Genomic DNA, 17,891 nt, shown 5'->3' with positions numbered 1-17,891 from the left:
GTAATCATCCTTTTTCGAAAATTGCATTTTATTGAACGTTTTGATTCAGTCCACTGAGGGGTGTGAGCGATGAATTCGAATAGTTGAGGGTGGAAAATATTGCATGCTGCGCATTGGATCTTACAGAGCATGACAAGATACAATGTCTTGGAAATTCGATTTATGCTCAATTATAATTCCACGAGACTCTGTGCAACGTTGTTCAAAGCTCCATGTCATCAGACTGGGTATCAAGGATTTGTTCAGTCGTGTCTAATGAAAGGAATATACTTTGCCATTGATTGGTTTAGGAACTCAATGAGATCCTTTCACGACCGTGGAAATATCAGCACATAGCTCCAGTACCCTACATAGCTTATCAGTAGCACCTACCTGTACGAAGGCGTTTCCTCAGTAATCCGCTGAGTTAGTGAGCTCTCCAGGGTGCTGAAATGGGCTTCTCGGCAGCTCGGGTTTCTCAATGGACGGTGGGAGCGATGCCATTATCTCATTTAAGATAACATAATTGCCCCTTGTGGGATTAATGATAGTATATATAGTTTGCAAAGGGGTAAGGTATTAGCCTTATTTCTAGAAGGAATGGTGTGTTGGCTAATAGGCTATGAACCTCATTAATCCAAGAATATCCTCCTGTTCATTGTGAGGGCCACCATTATTTTCAAACCCATGTAATGTAGAGACTACATGTTAACTGAAACGTTGCATATCTGTTGCTGCCTTCACAATCTTGCTTGATATTTTATGACTGTGTTTTGATCTCTCTCCAGGTGTGTTTGGATGTGCTCAGGGCGCTGTGTTCCCCAATCATGGTCATTGGGTTAAACGTGGATATACTGAAAGACAGCCAACGTTCCTGCTCAACTGCCAGGAACAGATAGTATGTCCGCGTAGCTGGCGCCGCTCACGTGATGCGGGATATGGCAAGCGTAACGATGGCTTTCCTCATGCTCCTGTGTCTCCCAACACTATTCTTTGATGTACTCGTGCTGTCCCACAAAAGCAGCATCTTTGAGCGATCGGCGGTCCCGCGGGCCACTCCCCGCTCCGTGGCCCGGATGGATGGAGACGTGATAATCGGGGCTCTCTTCTCCGTCCACCACCAGCCGTCCGCCGAAAAAGTGGCCGACCGAAAGTGCGGGGATGTCCGTGAGCAGTATGGCATCCAGCGGGTGGAGGCCATGTTCCACACCCTGGACCGGATCAACGCCGACCCTTTCCTGCTCCCCAACATCAGCCTGGGCTGTGAGATCCGGGACTCCTGCTGGCACTCCTCTGTGGCCCTGGAGCAGAGCATCGAGTTCATCCGGGATTCCCTCATCTCCATCCGGGACGACAAGGACGGCTCCAAGTGGTGCATCGACGGGACGCCATCTAACCAGCCCCCGCCCTCCAAGAAGCCCATCGCTGGGGTGATCGGGCCGGGCTCAAGCTCCGTGGCTATCCAGGTGCAGAACCTACTGCAGCTCTTCAACATCCCCCAGATTGCTTATTCCGCGACCAGTATCGACCTGAGTGACAAGACGCTCTTTAAGTACTTCCTGCGGGTCGTGCCCTCTGACACGCTCCAGGCCAGGGCCATGCTGGACATAGTCAAGCGCTACAACTGGACCTATGTGTCTGCGGTGCACACAGAGGGTGAGTCACTCAACTCACTCAAAACATGGGTTCAACTTCTAGGATAGGATTAGACCAAGTAGGCATAGTCAGACTAGCACAGATTTGGAGAGGTTTTGCACATGCTGTCAAATTGATTTTGTCTTCTCTCTGTTTGGGTTTGAGGTTGAAAAATCTGGGATTATGATAAATAGGCCTAGCTATTTATATGGTGGTGGATTGTGAGCGTGGTTTGTGAACAGTTAAGCACTTGCTCCTAACGTTGTGTCCTCCCTGTGTGTGCTTCTGTGTGCATTGCGTTGAAGGGAAACTGTAAAACTGGAATTCCCTCTCTCCAGACAAACCTATACATCCTGTGCAATGTAACTATCCATACACACACCCCAGGTAAAGTATGGGGTTGTGACCTATATTGGATGTATGTCACAACAATCTGCTCTTCCGCCTTTTATCACATCCACACTCCAGCAACGCATCCGATCTCTCAAGCCACAATTCAGTCTTATTGTTGTCAGTGTTCTCTGACTGAAAATGTATTTTGGTGTTTATTTGGATCTATTTATATTAGAGACAATTAGATTGGACACTAGATAGAAAAGATAACCAGTCAGCACTGGTCTCTCTCTCTCTCTCTCTCTCTCTCTCTCTCTCTCTCTCTCTCTCTCTCCTCTCTCCTCTCTCCTCTCTCCTCTCTCCTCTCTCCCTCTCTCTCTCTCTCCCAGGATGTTTAATTTGATGCTAATTCTATTCCATTAGAAAATAACAGGCGGGCTCCATCATCTTCATTATTTGCATTTCTAAGCATGTCTTAATTAATCAACCAGCCTATCCATATTTAACAGGGGCACTAATGGACTGTTTCCCCCCTGCATTTGCTGTTCTTGTGCTGTGCGGCGTACTATCAGGCTGGGGTTACAGGTAATGTATCTCTATGCGAGGAATCATATAAATAGAATCCGTCTGGTCCGCTTATTTACATAACACTTGAAAGAAATGTCTGCTCTAGTAATTCTAATTCTATGGGTGTAATCAATACCTCCAAACGTCTCCCCCTGTTATGGATATCGATAGAAATAAACTGTGTTGAGTGTGTTTCCATCATATTTAACCCATGGTTGTGAGGGATTTCTAAGCACCTCTGGCAATGCCTCTCAACGCTGGAAATATCAGCACATCGCAATAGCAGCCCACATTAGCTTCTCAGCAGCACCTGTCTGAATGCGTTATCGGTGGAGTTTGTCAGTGCGCTGTCCATGGTGCTGAAATGGTTCATACACCAGTAGCACTCCACAACGCAGACACACACCGCTTAAGCTTGAATCACAGACAACTCTTTCACCAGTTTTATCACAACTGTAATTGGGAGAGGATACAATTAAATGTGAAGATGGCTAAATTGTAGTTACATGTGAATCTCTGCCATTAGCCATTAGCCGAGACTCTTCAGCCTAAATCTCAGTGAAATGTAACCAATGGAGTGATCAGGTAATGATTGAAAGGCAGAGTGCATCTCTGCTCTGTAGTGGCCACTGATGAGCTCTGGGAGTTGTTAGAGGGATATGTGATAGACAGGCCCTAAAGGGAGGGTTGAACGCTGGATCACCTTGAAAAGGCAGAGCCTAGAAACCAGTAGGGGAATCACAAAAGTTCAGGGGTCACGGTCAGGTTGAAGGGCATGCAGGCAGAGCCAGGAGAGAGTGGAGGTGAAGTGCCATGAGGCACAGCTAGGGGGTGCTAGGGAGCTGACCTTCACCATGCCTGCTAGGTATAATATTGAGTGTATGGTAAGGTAAATCGTATTTTGTGCACTTTGAGGAATGGTTGTTGTTGTGAAAATTGTGGGGGCTGTGAGTTAAAAAATGTAGTGAATTTGTTAATTGATATGAAAAATATGACTAAAATGTCTCTTGCTAGACTGAAATCTTTAAATTGAAATCCTTTGAATTGAAGGGGTTTAGAATTGATCAACCATAAAACGAATTCACCTGTTCAGATAGCTTTAAACAGCAGTCACAATGACAGACAGCACCTCCCCCTCCCCAAACAGCAGCCATCTCTCTCCGCCACCTAAGACAAGTAAAAATGCAGCATGTTGCCCATAGCAACAGCTAAGGATCTGCGATTGCATAAATTACCTGGCTAGATTAACATAAATCGTTTCAGTGAATGGGTGTCAATATGCCTGCTTTCATCCATCCATCCCTCCCTCCAACCTCAATCGAAAGAGAAAAATAATTGGATATCATGATTCCCATTTGCCATCAGGAAAATAAAACGAGGCAATTCAAAGTATCATCAAAGGCTATGTTGGAAAACTAACAATTGTGGCCCAGTCTAATAGCACCCCTAGGGTAATGCATTAGTGTGCTGCCAATTCAGACCTATTTTCCCTTGTCAAGCACAATCAGACTGTCAAAAGAGCACAATGTGCTTAGGAAGATGCCTCAATTTTTCAGAATGAGACAGGTGTGTGTAAGGGCCATGAAAGCACTGCATTAACATTGCAGACAACATCTTTGATTGAAGCCAGCACTTTGAATATACACAATAAAACAGCGTCCTCTGTGCACAACTAGGGCTGTGTCCAAAATGGCACCATATCCTCTATAGTGCACTACTTTTGGCTCTGGTCAAAAGCAGTGCACTACATAGGGAATATGATGCAATTTCAGACGCAGCCTATGTATGTACGTCGGTGTAGGCCGTCATTGTAAATAAGAATTTGTTCTTAACTGACTTGCCTAGTTAAATAAAGGTTACACATGTAAAATAAGACAGCTTTGCAGAGCTTGATTAGGATGCCATCATAGGCAAATATAGCATCCCTCTACCCCTTTCAGCATCCCTGATTGCGATCAGTAGCCACTTGACTCCCTATTTATCTGGTTATATCAGAGGATGGATGTGGACTAAAGCACAGTCACAGTCAATCACAGCCTGACGTGTCACAGTCATCAGACTACGACAGTAGTTTTAGCCTAAACTCCCGAAAGGCGAGTGTGTGAGGCATGTGTGTGTGATTTATTTTAGAATGCATTGTTTTGAATTACAATGACCCAACCGAAGCCGGGCAGGCAGGTTGTCCTCATTGACGCCTTGCTCAATTAGAACTTGTCTCTATTTTGGCGTTTTATTGCTGGCACTAGTCACACAAAATAAAAAATAAAATGTCATTCACTTTTTTTCGAGCTTATTTTAATTGGAAGAGCTAGCTAAGGGTTGAAGCTTTACCATACATGCTAAATAAGACCAAATCATCCACTTATGGAAACACAACATCGCTATCAGCAAAGATGATTGGAGATATGGACTATCCTGCTAGCATACAGTCACTGCTCTCTCTGCCTGTCCCATCCTTTCCACCCACCTCGCTCTGCTTGCTCCACCCGTCCGTTTCTGGTGAGTTTTTCGCTTTAGTGTGGCTGAATCCAGTCACTGTCAGCCTGCAGGGCCTTGATGAAGTATATAGAGAAATTCTGAAATCAGTGCACACTGAAATAGACTGTTAGCTACAACTCAGTGGAATAGATTGAGAGGCTTGGTTGAAATGAAAAGCAATGCTCATAGACTATATTCTTTCTCATGATGATTCTGTGCGACGATTGTTCCGATTGTGACTTTTTATGTAGGTTTCATTTCCTACAACGACAAAACCTCCGTTGTAGATCAATGACGAGGATGTTTTTCCTTTTCCTGCTCCAAAATGGTGACTCCTCGTCAGTCATTTTGTATGTCAAGTGGTGATTAACCCATCGGTTCATCCCTCCACCCTAGGAAACTACGGGGAGAGTGGCATGGAAGCTTTCAAGGAGCTGGCCTCCCAGGAGGGTCTGTGCATCGCCCACTCTGACAAGATCTACAGCAACGCCGGGGAGAAGCACTTTGACCGCCTGCTTAAGAAGCTTCGCGAACGTCTGCCCAAGGCCCGCGTGGTGCTGTGTTTCTGCGAGGGCATGACCGTGCGCGGCCTCCTCATGGCCATGAGACGTCTGGGTGTGGCTGGAGGAGAGTTCCTCCTCATTGGCAGGTAAGGCACATGGCTGTAAGGTACTTATTTTGGGGTAATGTGGTTTTTGTATTGTATTCAATGGTGGGTGCAGGGTGGTTTTGTGCTGCCTGCTTCCCGACACGCATGTCACCAAGGCAACTAAGTGGAATTGGAGCAGATACCACTATTTCCAGTGAGAAAGGGTCACCGGTAATGAATAATTTGTATCTCTGTCACAGATATAAAACTGCTTATATGATGCTGTGTCAGGGTGTAGATTTTGTAGACCTTGATAATGCCTGAGAAGCCGGTGTTTGGAGGATATTCAATACAACTTTATTGGCATGTGTGGTCGAGGGCCGGCAAGGCGTGCCAATATATCCTCCATACACCGGCTTCTAGGGCAATATCACTTTTATAAGGGTTACCATCGTATTCAAATAATGATTGACATATTTTCATTAAAAAATATATTTTGATGAATTTATTCATACTATTTCATCATTCCACGAGATATAGTCCAGACACAAATCTAGGGTTGCTACCCAAGCCGGCTGGTTGTTCGTTCTATCGGTCCGGTTGCCAGAGACGCAACCCAGTCTTTTTGTTCTAAATCTATGGACGCGACCCAATCAGGGCACATCTTTGGACTTTTTCCACATTTTGTTGTGTTTACAGCCTGAATTTAAAATGGATTACATTTCAATGGTTTTTTTTGTCATTTGCATACACACGTACCCCATAATGTCAAAGTGGAATTATGTTTTTCATTTTTTATTAATAATAATAAAAAATGTAAAGCTGAAATGTCTTGATTCAATAAGTATTCAACACCTTTGTTATGGCAAGCCTAAATAAGTCCAGGAGTAATAATGTGCTCAACGAGTCACATAATAAGTTGCATGGACTCACTCTATGTGCAATAATAGTGTTTCACATGATTTTTTAATGACTACCTCATCTCTATACCCCACATATACAATTATCTGTAAGGTCCCTCAGTTGAGCAGTGAATTTCAAACACAGATTCAGCGACAAAGACCAGGGAGGTTTTCAATGCATCGCAAAGAAGGGCACCTATTGGTAGATGGGTAAAAAAATAAGCGTGGTGAAGTTCTTCATTACACTTTGGATGGTGTATCAATACACCCAGTCGCTACAAAGATACAGGCGTTCTTCCTAACTCAGTTGTCGGAGAGGAAGGACACCGTTCAGGGATTTCACCATGAGGCCAATTGTGACTTGAAAACAGTTGCAGAGTTTAATGGCTGTGATAGGAGAACACTGAGGATGGATCAACAACATTGTAGTTACTCCACAATACTAATCTAATTGACAGAGGAAAAACTGGTTCAGTCTGCTTTCCACTGGGAGATGAATTCACCTTTCAGCAGGACACTAACCTAAAACACAAGGCCAAATATACACTGGAGTTGCTTACCAAGTGAATTACCAAATGAATGTTCCTGAGTGGCCGAGTTACAGTTTTGACTTAAATCTACCTGCAAATCTATAGCAAGACCTGAAAATGGTTGTCTAGCAATGATCCAATGTCTAGCAATGAACCAATTTGACAGAGCTTGAAGAATTTTGAAAAGAATAATGGGCAAATGTTGCACAATCCACCTGTGGAAGGCTCTAAGAGACTTACCCAGAAAGACTCACAGCTGTAATAGGTGGCAAAGGTGCTTCAACAAAGTATCGACTCAGGGGTGTGAATAAATCAAATCAAATTTTATTTGTCCCATACAACAGGTGTAGACCATACAGTGAAATGCTTACTTACAAGCCCTTAACCAACAACGCAATGTCAAGAAAAATACAACAACAAAAAAAGAAATGAAAGTAACAAATGATTAAAGAGTCACAGATTAAAGAGTTGCTGGTTTTTACATTTCTAACAGGAGTCAATAACCCCTAAAAGAGGAATGTTTTGGTTTTTATGACTATGATGGTAATTGTAAACCAATTCATCAGTTGGTAATTGGCAGCAGTTGGCAGCAGTAAAATAACAATATCGAGGCTATATACAGGGGGTACCGGTACAGAGTCAATGTGCGGAGGCACCGGTTAGTCGAGGTAATTGAGGTAATATGTACATTTAGGTAGAGTTATTATAGTGACTATGCATAGATAATAACAGAGAGTAGCAGCAGCATAAAAGATGGGGGGAGGCATTGCAAATAGTCTGGGTAGCCATTTGATTAGATGTTCAGGAGTCTTATGGCTTGGGGGTAGAAGCTCTTTAGAAGCCTCTTGGACCTAGACTTGGCGCTCCGGTACCACTTGTAGCAGAGAGAACAGTCTATGGCTAGGGTGGCTGGAGTCTTTGACAATTTTTAGGGCCCTCCTCTTGCACCGCCTGGTATAGATGCCAGGAAGCTTGGCCCCAGTGATGTACTGGGCCGTACGCACTACCCTATGTAGTGCCTTGCGGTTGGACCCGAGCAGTTGCCATACCAGGCAGTGATGCAACCCGTCAGGATGCTCTCGATGGTGCAGCTGTAGAACCTTTTGAGTATCTGAGGACCCATGCCAAATCTTTTCAGATTCCTGAGGGAGAATAGGTTTTGTTCTGCCCTCTTCACGACTGTCTTAGTGTGCTTGGACCATGTTAGTTTGTTGATGATGTGAACGCCAAGGAACTTGAAGCTCTCAACCTGCTCCACTACAGCCCCGTCGATGACAATGGGGGCGTGCTCGGTCCTCCTTTTCCTGTAGTCCACAATCATCTCCTTTGTCTTGATCACGTTGAAGCTGACACGGTCACGTCAAACAGTGCAGCCAGAATAATAGCAAAGAAGCTGCATTTGCGTTTGTTTAAACTGTTTTCTAGTGATGTTTTGGGGGAGACATCCATAACAATGAGGTAATGATGCGCGATTTCACCTGGCATAGAACATTTGCTCTCTCGCCAGGCCGTTGTTCAGAAGAGATAGCCAACTACACATCTAACACAATCATTTCAAACATGTTTTCTATTAACATTTCTTTGTATGCATCGATTAAAATCATGCTTTTTACAGTGTAGATCTAGTATATACTGTAAATTGCCTGGCTGGGCTGATGAGAGAGTGGATTGCGTAATCAGATGGAACAAAGTAAATAGGCTTTTCAACGTCATAGATTTAGATGGTGGTAACTTGTGGAATACCTGTTGTATAATTTAGGATAATCACCTATATCCACTACATAAAACAATCCATAGAATAAGGAACTACCAGTAACACATACTGTACTGTGTCAATATACCAGTATGAAAAGAAAGACTTGATTTGTTTGAATATTTTTTATTGTTTATCTTTACAAATACATCAACAAGCTTCCAGTTGCTCTTTGAAGTTGAGTCAGTCCCTCCCCCTTTCAATTCAATTCAATTAATTTCAATTCAAGGGGCTTTATTGTCATGGGAAACATATGTTTACATTGCCAAAGCAAGTGAAATAGATAATAGACAAAAGTGAAATGAACAATAACAAATGTACAGTAAACATTACACTCACAAAAGTTCAAAAAGAATAAAGACATTTCAAATGTTTTATTATGTCTATATACAGTGTTGTAACGATGTGCAAATAGTAAAAAAAGGGGAAATAAATACAAATAAATATGGGTTGTACTTACAATGGTGTTTGTTCATCACTGGTTGCCCTTTTCTTGTGGCAACAGGTCACAAATCTTGCTGCTGTGATTGCACACTGTGATATTTCCCCCAGTTGATATGGGAGTTGATGGTAAATTGGATGGAAAATTTAGTTGATGGAAAATTTGATTTGTTTTCAAATTCTTTTGGGGTCTGTGTAATCTGAGGGAAATATGTGTCTCTAATATGGTCATACATTTGGCAGGAGGTTAGGAAGTGCAGCTCAGTTTCCACCTCATTTTGTGGGCAGTGTGCACATAGCCTGTCTTCTCTTGAGAGCCAGGTCTGCCTATGGGGACCTTTCTCAATAGCAAGGCTATTCTCACGAAGTCTGTACATAGTCAAAGCCTCTCTCGCTCTCTTCCCCCACCCCCTGTCTATCCTCTGATGGGCTCTTCCTTGTGGCAGAGGGCACAGACATGGGTGTCTGAGAGGCTCTCTAGTGTCAACGCTGGGTGACTCTGAGTGACTCCAGCTGTAATTCTTCATTAGAAGAAGAATAGGGGAGAAGGGCAGAGCAGCATTCACAGTGTGACAACCACACATTACACCATCAAGACCTTCAAAGACAAGGACACTCCTCTGTTGTCATCAAAAGATATGCCTAAAACTTGACCTCCACTTCCATCGCCACCTTTTTTATTGCAAGATCCTGTCTATTTCTTAAAGATGTTTGGGGATGGAGGTTGTTGTAGGGCATCGGTCCTTCTGACTGTCAGGCTTGTGTCTGAGGAGGAGGACATTGATGAGACAGAATGATAGGGAGGGAGTAGATTCAGAGCCAGTGTAAGCACCGTTCTCGGTGGATTTGCCAAACTCTTCTCAAATGCTTCTCAAACACTGCTCCATCACCAGGTTAATCTTCTTGGAGAGCCCTTCTGTTCCTCCTCTTATCTAGATGGAGGCTGTTATGTCTAAACAGCAGGGATGGAGGGAAAGCAGTTGCTGTTCCATGGTTGCCGTGGCGCCTAGTGGCAGCCTTGGTAGTTTACTCCTGCGAATTTCTCTATACTTATTTGTGTGTTTTTTATCTTCATTGTTTTTATCTGCCCTCTTGGTTGCACATAAGAATAAGGAGACTGTTGAAAAGGCCTTAAGCAGCTAACTGACTAAAGCCAACATGTAGCCATGTTCATGGAGACAGAGACCATGAGGACCCTGGCAACATCTCTGATACAGTGCCACTATGACTATGATTGTATCTCATGGTTCAGTGGCATAACAAAAAACGTCAAATGTTCATTCACACACACACGCATAGATAACGTTTTACTATCGACCCAACTGTTTCATAGAGTGTTAGATATTGAGTATCTCCCCAGATTGCTTAGTGAACATTCTCCTCTGCTATTATCAATCTCCATTCCTACCAAGGGTAAATGGAGCATATAGATGGAGACTAAATTCTACACTCCTAAATCAACCGGAATTTTGTGCATTCATCAAAGAGCAGATCAATATTTTTACATTTTGGCATGGCAACTGAAAGCAGAGGAAAGTAATAGGACAATTAATGTTATAGAAACTCTTACTAATGAGATATATTTCGACCCTACTGAAATTAATAATACTTTTAAGAAATACTATGAAGAACTCTACACTTCCCAATCAAGCGATGATCTATCAGAGATCAACTCCTTTCTCTCCTCTCTCAACCTCCCATGCCTGTCAGAGGAAGACAGAGAGCGCCTGAGTGAACACTTCTCAGTTCCTGAACTGTTGGAGGCCATTAAATCCTTACCTTCTAATAAATCTCCTGGGGAAGATGGCTTCCCTCCAGAGTTCTATAAAGAATTTAGGGAGCTGTTGGTCCCTTACCTTATGGAGGTACTTAAAAGAGCCGGGGAAGACAACTGCTTTCCAGAGTCTTTCTCTCAAGCAGTGATTACTGTAATCCACAAGAAAGGGGAAAAAAAACTAAAGTGCGCCTCCTATAGACCAATCTCTCTCCTTAACACAGATTGTAAACTGGTCACCAAGATGCTATCTAAGAGACTGGAGTCATGTCTTCCCCTGTTGGTCAACCCAGATCAGACTGGCTTCATAATTAATAGATTGTCCTCCAATAATCTCAGAAGGTTCTTTGATATAATTCACCTTGCTAACAAAAACAAAATACCTAGTGTCGCTGTCTCCCTCGACGCTGAAAAGGCCTTTGATAGGGTTGAATGGCCATACTTCTTTTGCGTCTTGGAAAAAATTGGTTTAGGTACCGTGTTTGTAAATTTGATAAAATCACTCTACAAATCTCCTAAAGCTAGGATTGCTACCAATGGGATTACTTCCTCCTCTTTCCCTCTCTATAGGGGGAACAGACAAGGTTGCCCAATTAGCCCCCACCTCTTTGCCCTCGCCATTGAACCGTTGGCTGAGGCTATTAGAACGTGCCCTGACATACGTGGCTTTGAGGTGGGCCCCCATACCCATAAGTTATCACTCTTTGCGGACGACCTTATCTTATTTCTAACAAACCCAGAACACTCCCTCTCTCACTTGCAGATCCTACTACAGTGTTATAGTTCCTACTCTGGATATAAGGTCAATTTTGATAAAAGCGAAATCTTACCGTTGTCTGTCTTTGACCATCATACCATCAAGCACAAGTTTCCTTTTAGATGGTCGCCTATGGGCATCACATATTTGAGCATAATGGTGGATGGTAACCTGAACAACCTCTATAAACTCAATCTGGCCAGTTTGTTGCAAAAGGTGGAGGGTGACCTTTGTAAATGGATGGACTTGCCTCTCACTCTACTGGGTAGAATCAATGTAATTAAAATGAATGTCCTGCCCAGATTTCTATATTTGTTTCAATCTCTCACTATCCCTGTTCCCGCAGCATTCTTTTCCTCTCTCGACAAGATGACCAGACGGTTTATCTGGCACGGCAAAACCCCTAGGGTTGGCCTGGATGAACTGACCCTTGATTATGGTAAAGGGGGGTTAAACCTCCCCAATTTTAGAATGTACTACTGGGCTGCACAGTCTAGGTTTCTGGCTCAGAGGTTTGACAATGGTCCCTCTCCCTCATGGTTGAACATTGAAAAGCTTGAGGTAAATGATGACACTGGGGCAGAATTGTTTTACAAATGGGACAGAAAATCTATAAAAACCATCAGAGACAACCGTTTAATCATACATTCTGTCCTGGCATGGTGCAAACTACATGAGCTGTTCAGACGAGGGGGATTCCTTTCCCCTAAAACCCCTTTATGGAACAATAGATTGATCCCTATGTTTTTCCAGAACAGTAACTTTAGACCATTGGTCTGATAAGGGGATCACTCTTCTGGAACATTGTTATGAGGAGGGAGTTCTTATGTCTTTTGATCAGCTAAAACATAAATACCACTTGCCTAACAGGGACTTCTTTAGCTACCTACAACAACAAAACTTTATTAGGGTGACTCTCAAGGGACAGTGGAAGCTACCTAAGATGTCACCTATTGAACAACTCTGCCACGCAGACCAACGACTGTTTTAAGACCATTTCCCGTGTTTACGATGCTCTTATGTCAGGACTAACACTGCCTGAGCTAGATAAACCCCGACTTAGATGGGAAAAAGATCTGGGTATTGATCTTGATGAGGGTCTATGGAGTGACCTATGCAGGGATGGTATTACATCCACATTGAACTCCAGATACAGACTGATCCAGTTTCATTTCCTCCATCAGCTCTATATCACCCCATCTAGACTGCACAAGTTCAACCCTGATATCTCCTCCCTATGTTTTAGATGTGGCTCAGATGAAGGAACATTCCTCCATTCCACTTGGCAGTGTTCAAAACTACACGGTTTCTGGCAGGGGGTATGCGATACCATATCCTCAATTCACGGGGTTGCATTCCCTTTAGACCCGGAGGTCTGTCTACTGGGTAACTTAACTAACACCAATATTAGGCAAAGCCATACTATAAAGCTAACAGAAATATTGCTAGCGATTGCCAAGAAATGTATTGCCTTGAAATGGAAGTCGGATTCCTCCCTGCCAGTTGCAATGTGGCTATCGGAAGTTAATAGTTGTATCCGACTGGAGAAAATCACTTACTGCTTGAGGAATAAGTTAAAGACATTTTACAGAATTTGGCATCCTTTTATTGACTATATGGAGAATCTCCCCCCACATCACATTGATAGAATCTCTATATAATCCTTATATAATGTTTCACACGTAATGTATAATATGTAGCTTACGGCAGGTGACCATATGATCCAATGTCTCATTATTATTATTATTTATTTTACTCTTTATTATGACTTATTTATTGTATGTTTGTATATATAATTTTTTATTTTTTTATTTTTTTACGCTCGTCTTGTTACTGTCACTTTGTCCTATTGTTGTCTAATATCTTTTCACTTTTGTTTTGAATGTGCTTAATTAGAAAATGCAAAAATAAAATATAATACTTTTTTTTTAAACTTCAAATGGCCCAAAACAAACTGCTGAAAATGATACTCAAGCTCAGCCCTAGGACGCACATTGGTCCTAATAATTTCAGGGAAATGAACTGTCTACCAGTAGATCTCCATGTGGTGCAGATCAAACTGTCCATGGATTTTAAAGGTCCTGAACAGTGAAAATAATGTTTTTCATCAAATTGGATGATATTAGGATGAAACCCGTTCAAAGTAGGGTGACCCAATTATGAAAAATGACTCTAGCTCGTACATTGATAAAGAATTGATAGAGCGATGGTGGGTCTTGCCAGGAAGCTAATCCTGAAGACGGATGCTGTACCATCATTGACAGTGGATCTTGCAAGCGCTGACCATAATGTAAGTATCAGAGTTTGTCTGACTTGGTAGTCTGACTTGTCTGACTTGGTAGCCAACATGGTAGCCAACATTTTGGGGGGATCGGGGGACTAACGTTAGATAATGCAACTGTGGCTGTGGCTGCTCTGACTTGTGAACGGTATATTTTATGTAACACACCTGATAGTCACTATATGCTTTTTGTTCTTCCATCCCTAAGCCGCCTACATTGCACACAGCTGGCACAAAAGAATGTTGTCCAAAAGGTGTTGCCGTGTGTACAGTATTTGTAATTCTCCCCTGAAAATCATATTTTGGCATTCCATTGTGTGGGTTGTTGTCTTACAGTTAGTGTAATTAATTTGGGCTAATCATGTCTTTCCACTATCATCAAGCTGTAATGATAGACATTTTCAAAAAAAATCTACCTACTCTGTCTGCACAGATTCCTAGGCAATCACCGCAGCAGGATTCCAGTGATACAAAATCAGTTTTCCCAAGGCAAAGAAGAGAGGATATGCTGTGAAGTCATAGTTATTCATGTAAAATCTGCATCAATTGAGCATTTCAGTCACACAAAACACTGAAAAGTTTCACAAAAAAGTGTACGACCAAATATAGCATATTTCAATTTGAGTACTTAAAAAACACCAGAAAACACATTGTAGAATGAGTAGATCACTCCATCAATTAATTGATAGCATCATAATTTAGGGGATTTAAGGAAATTAACAAACATTTCCCTTTTCAAAAACATTACCGGCTACGTAGACGGGCTCCTGGATCTCCTCTTCAACGAGGTCACTCTTATACCAGTGACGTACAGTTGAAGTCGGAAGTTTACATACACCTTAGCCAAATACATTTAAACTCAGTTTTTCACAATTCCTGACATTTAATCCTAGTATAAATTAATCCTAGTAAAAATTTCATAGGTCAGTTAGGATCACCACTTTATTTTAAGAATGTGAAATGTCAGAAAAATAGTAGAGAGATGTAACGCTCGTCGTTAGGTAGAAGAGAGGAGGACCAAAGCGCAGCGTGGTACGTTTCCATATTTATTGGAAACACTTAACAACACGAACAAAACAATAAACAGAAAATGAAACTAACGACGCTACAGACCTGAACATGTGAACATACAGACAACGAAGAACGCAATGAACAGGAACAATCACCCACAAACAAACAGTGAGAACAGCCTACCTAAATATGGTTCCCAATCAGAGGAAACGTAAAACACCTGCCCCTGATTGAGAACCATATCAGGCTAGTTGACAACCCTAAACCAAAAATAGAAACACATAACATAGAATGCCCACCAAGCTCACGTCCTGACCAACTAAACAAAGACTGAACAAAGGAAATAAGGTCAGGAACGTGACAAGAGAATGATTTATTTCAGCTTTTATTTATTTTGTCACATTCCCAGTGAGTCAGAAGTTTACATACACTCAATTAGTATTTGGTAGCATTGCCTTTAAATTGTTTAACTTGGATCAAACGTTTCGGGTAGCCTTCCACAAACTTCCCACAATAAGTTGGGTGAATTTTGGCCCATTCCTCCTGATAGAGCTGGTGTAACTGAGTCAGGTTTGTAGGCCTCCTTGCTCGCACACGTTTTTTCAATTCTGCTCACAAATTTTCTATAGGATTGAGGTCAGGGCTTTGTGATGGCCACTCCAATACCTTGAATTTGTTGTCCTTAAGCCATTTTGCCACAACTTTGGAAGTATTTGCGACCAAGCTTTAACTTCCTGACTGATGTCTTGAGATATTGCCTCAATATATCCACATAATTTTCCTCCTCATGATGCCATCTATTTTGTGAAGTGCACCAGTCACTCCTGCCTGCAAAGCACCCCCACAACATGATGCTGCCACCCCTGTGCTTCACGGTAGGGATGGTGTTCTTCGGCCTGCAAGCATCCCTCTTTTTCCTCCAAACATAACAATGGTCATTATGGCCAAACAGTTCTATTTTTGTTTCATCAGACCAGAGGATATTTTTCCAAAAAGTACGATCTTTGTCCTATGTGCAGTTGCAAACCGTAGTCTGGCTTTTTAATGGCGGTTTTGGAGCAGTAGCTTCTTCCTTGCTGAGCGGTCTTTCAGGTTATGTTTTTATAGGACTTGTTTTACTGTGGATATAGATACTTTTGTTCCTGTTTCCTCCAGCATCTTCACACGGTCATTTGCTGTTGTTCTGGGATTGATTTGCACTTTTTGCACCAAAGTACGTTCATCTCTAGGAGACAGAACGCGTCTCCTTCCTGCGCGGTATGACGGCTGCGTGGTCCCATTGTGTTTATACTTGCGTACTATTGTTTGTACAGATGAACGTGGTACCTTCAGGCGTTTGGAAATTGCTCCCAAGTATGAGCCAGACATTTGGAGGTCCACATTTTTTTTCTGAGTTCTTGGCTGATTTCTTTTGATTTTCCCATGAAGTCAAGCAAAGAGGCGCTGAGTTTGAAGGTAGGCCTTGAAATACATCCACGGGTACACCTCTAATTTACTCAAATGATGTCAATTAGCCTATCAGAAGCTTCTAACGCCATTACATTTTTCTGGAATTTTCCAATCTGTTTAAAGGCACAGTCAACTTAGTGTATGTAAACTTCTGACCCACTGGAATTGTGATACAGTGAATTATAAGTGAAATAATCTGTCCGTAAACAATTGTTGGAAAAATGACTTGTGCCATGCACACAGTAGATGTCCTATCCGACTTGCCAATGCTGTAGTTTGTTAACAAGAAATTTGTGGAGTGGTTGAAAAACGAGTTTTAATGACTCCAACCTAAGTGAATGTAAACTTCCGACTTCAACTGTATGTGGGGAAGCTGTATCAGCTGTCCATGCCAGGACCCCTGTCTGCCCAGTGTGAGAGGCCTGACACGGAGGAGCCCTAGGCTGGATTTGTCTCCCTTTTCATTCTTGGGGGTGACTGAAGCCAAGTGTGTGACTGCCTGCTATATTGAAGCCAAGCCTGCTTTATTGAAGTGGTGTACATGGGTCTCCCTCCTCTCCCACTCCCCCTTCCCATCAATCTCTGTAGTTGGTTGCATTAACTTTTACGTGATATCACATTTTGTTACTTTGTATAGTTTTTTTTTTTTCAAGCATTCGGACGGGAGATGAGTGTTTCAAATTGTACGAATCAATAGGTCCTGCACACTGTAGGGCAGTGCCTTGCGAAATTATTCACCCCCTTGGCATTTTTCCTATTTTGTTGCCTTACAACCTTAAATTAAAATAGATTTTTGGGGGATTTGTATCATTTGATTTACACAACATGCCTACCACTTTGAAGATGCAAAATATTTTTTATTGTAAAACAATAAATAAGAATAAAAACAGACAACTTAAGCGTGCATAACTATTTACCCCAAAGTCAATACTTTGTAGAGCCACCTTTTGCAGCAATTACAGCTGCAAGTCTCTTGAGGTATGTCTCTATAAGCTTGGCACATCTAGCCACTGGGATTTTTGCCCATTCTTCAAGGCAAAACTGCTCCAGCTCCTTCAAGTTGGATGGGTTCCGTTGGTGTACAGCAATCTGTAAGTCATACCACAGATTCTCAATTGGATTGAGGTCTGAGTTGACTAGGCCATTCAAAAGAAATGTAAATGTTTCCCCTTGAACCACTCGAGTGTTGCTTTAGCAGTATGCTTAGGGTCATTGTCCTGCTGGCAGGTGAACCTCCGTCCCAGTCTCAAATCTCTGGAAGACTGAAACAGGTTTCCCTCAAGAATTTCCCTGTATTTAGCACCATCCATCATTCCTTCAATTCTGACCAGTTTTCCAGTCCCTGCCGGCTAAAAACATCCCCACAGCATGATGCATGATGCTGCCACCACTATGCTTCATCTTGGGGATGG

The 17,891-nt window shown here is 42.4% G+C and overlaps 1 protein-coding gene across 1 annotated transcript in view; it reads left to right on the top strand.

Moving 5' to 3' along the window:
- Positions 1-932: 932 nt before the first annotated feature.
- Positions 933-17,891, top strand: part of LOC120023924 (metabotropic glutamate receptor 1-like) — a 54,898-nt gene continuing 37,939 nt past the window's right edge. Inside the window, exons 1-2 of the mRNA XM_038968026.1 lie at positions 933-1,635; positions 5,389-5,641. Of these exons, the coding sequence (XP_038823954.1) occupies positions 933-1,635; positions 5,389-5,641 (956 nt within the window). The remainder of the gene's footprint in view (positions 1,636-5,388; positions 5,642-17,891) is intronic.

Source organism: Salvelinus namaycush, chromosome 29 (assembly GCF_016432855.1).
Source record: "Salvelinus namaycush isolate Seneca chromosome 29, SaNama_1.0, whole genome shotgun sequence".
In the NCBI taxonomy this organism is placed as follows: Eukaryota; Metazoa; Chordata; class Actinopteri; order Salmoniformes; family Salmonidae; genus Salvelinus; species Salvelinus namaycush.
The sequence above is the reverse complement of the archived record's forward strand: the minus strand, read 5'-3'. Positions and strand labels throughout refer to the sequence as shown.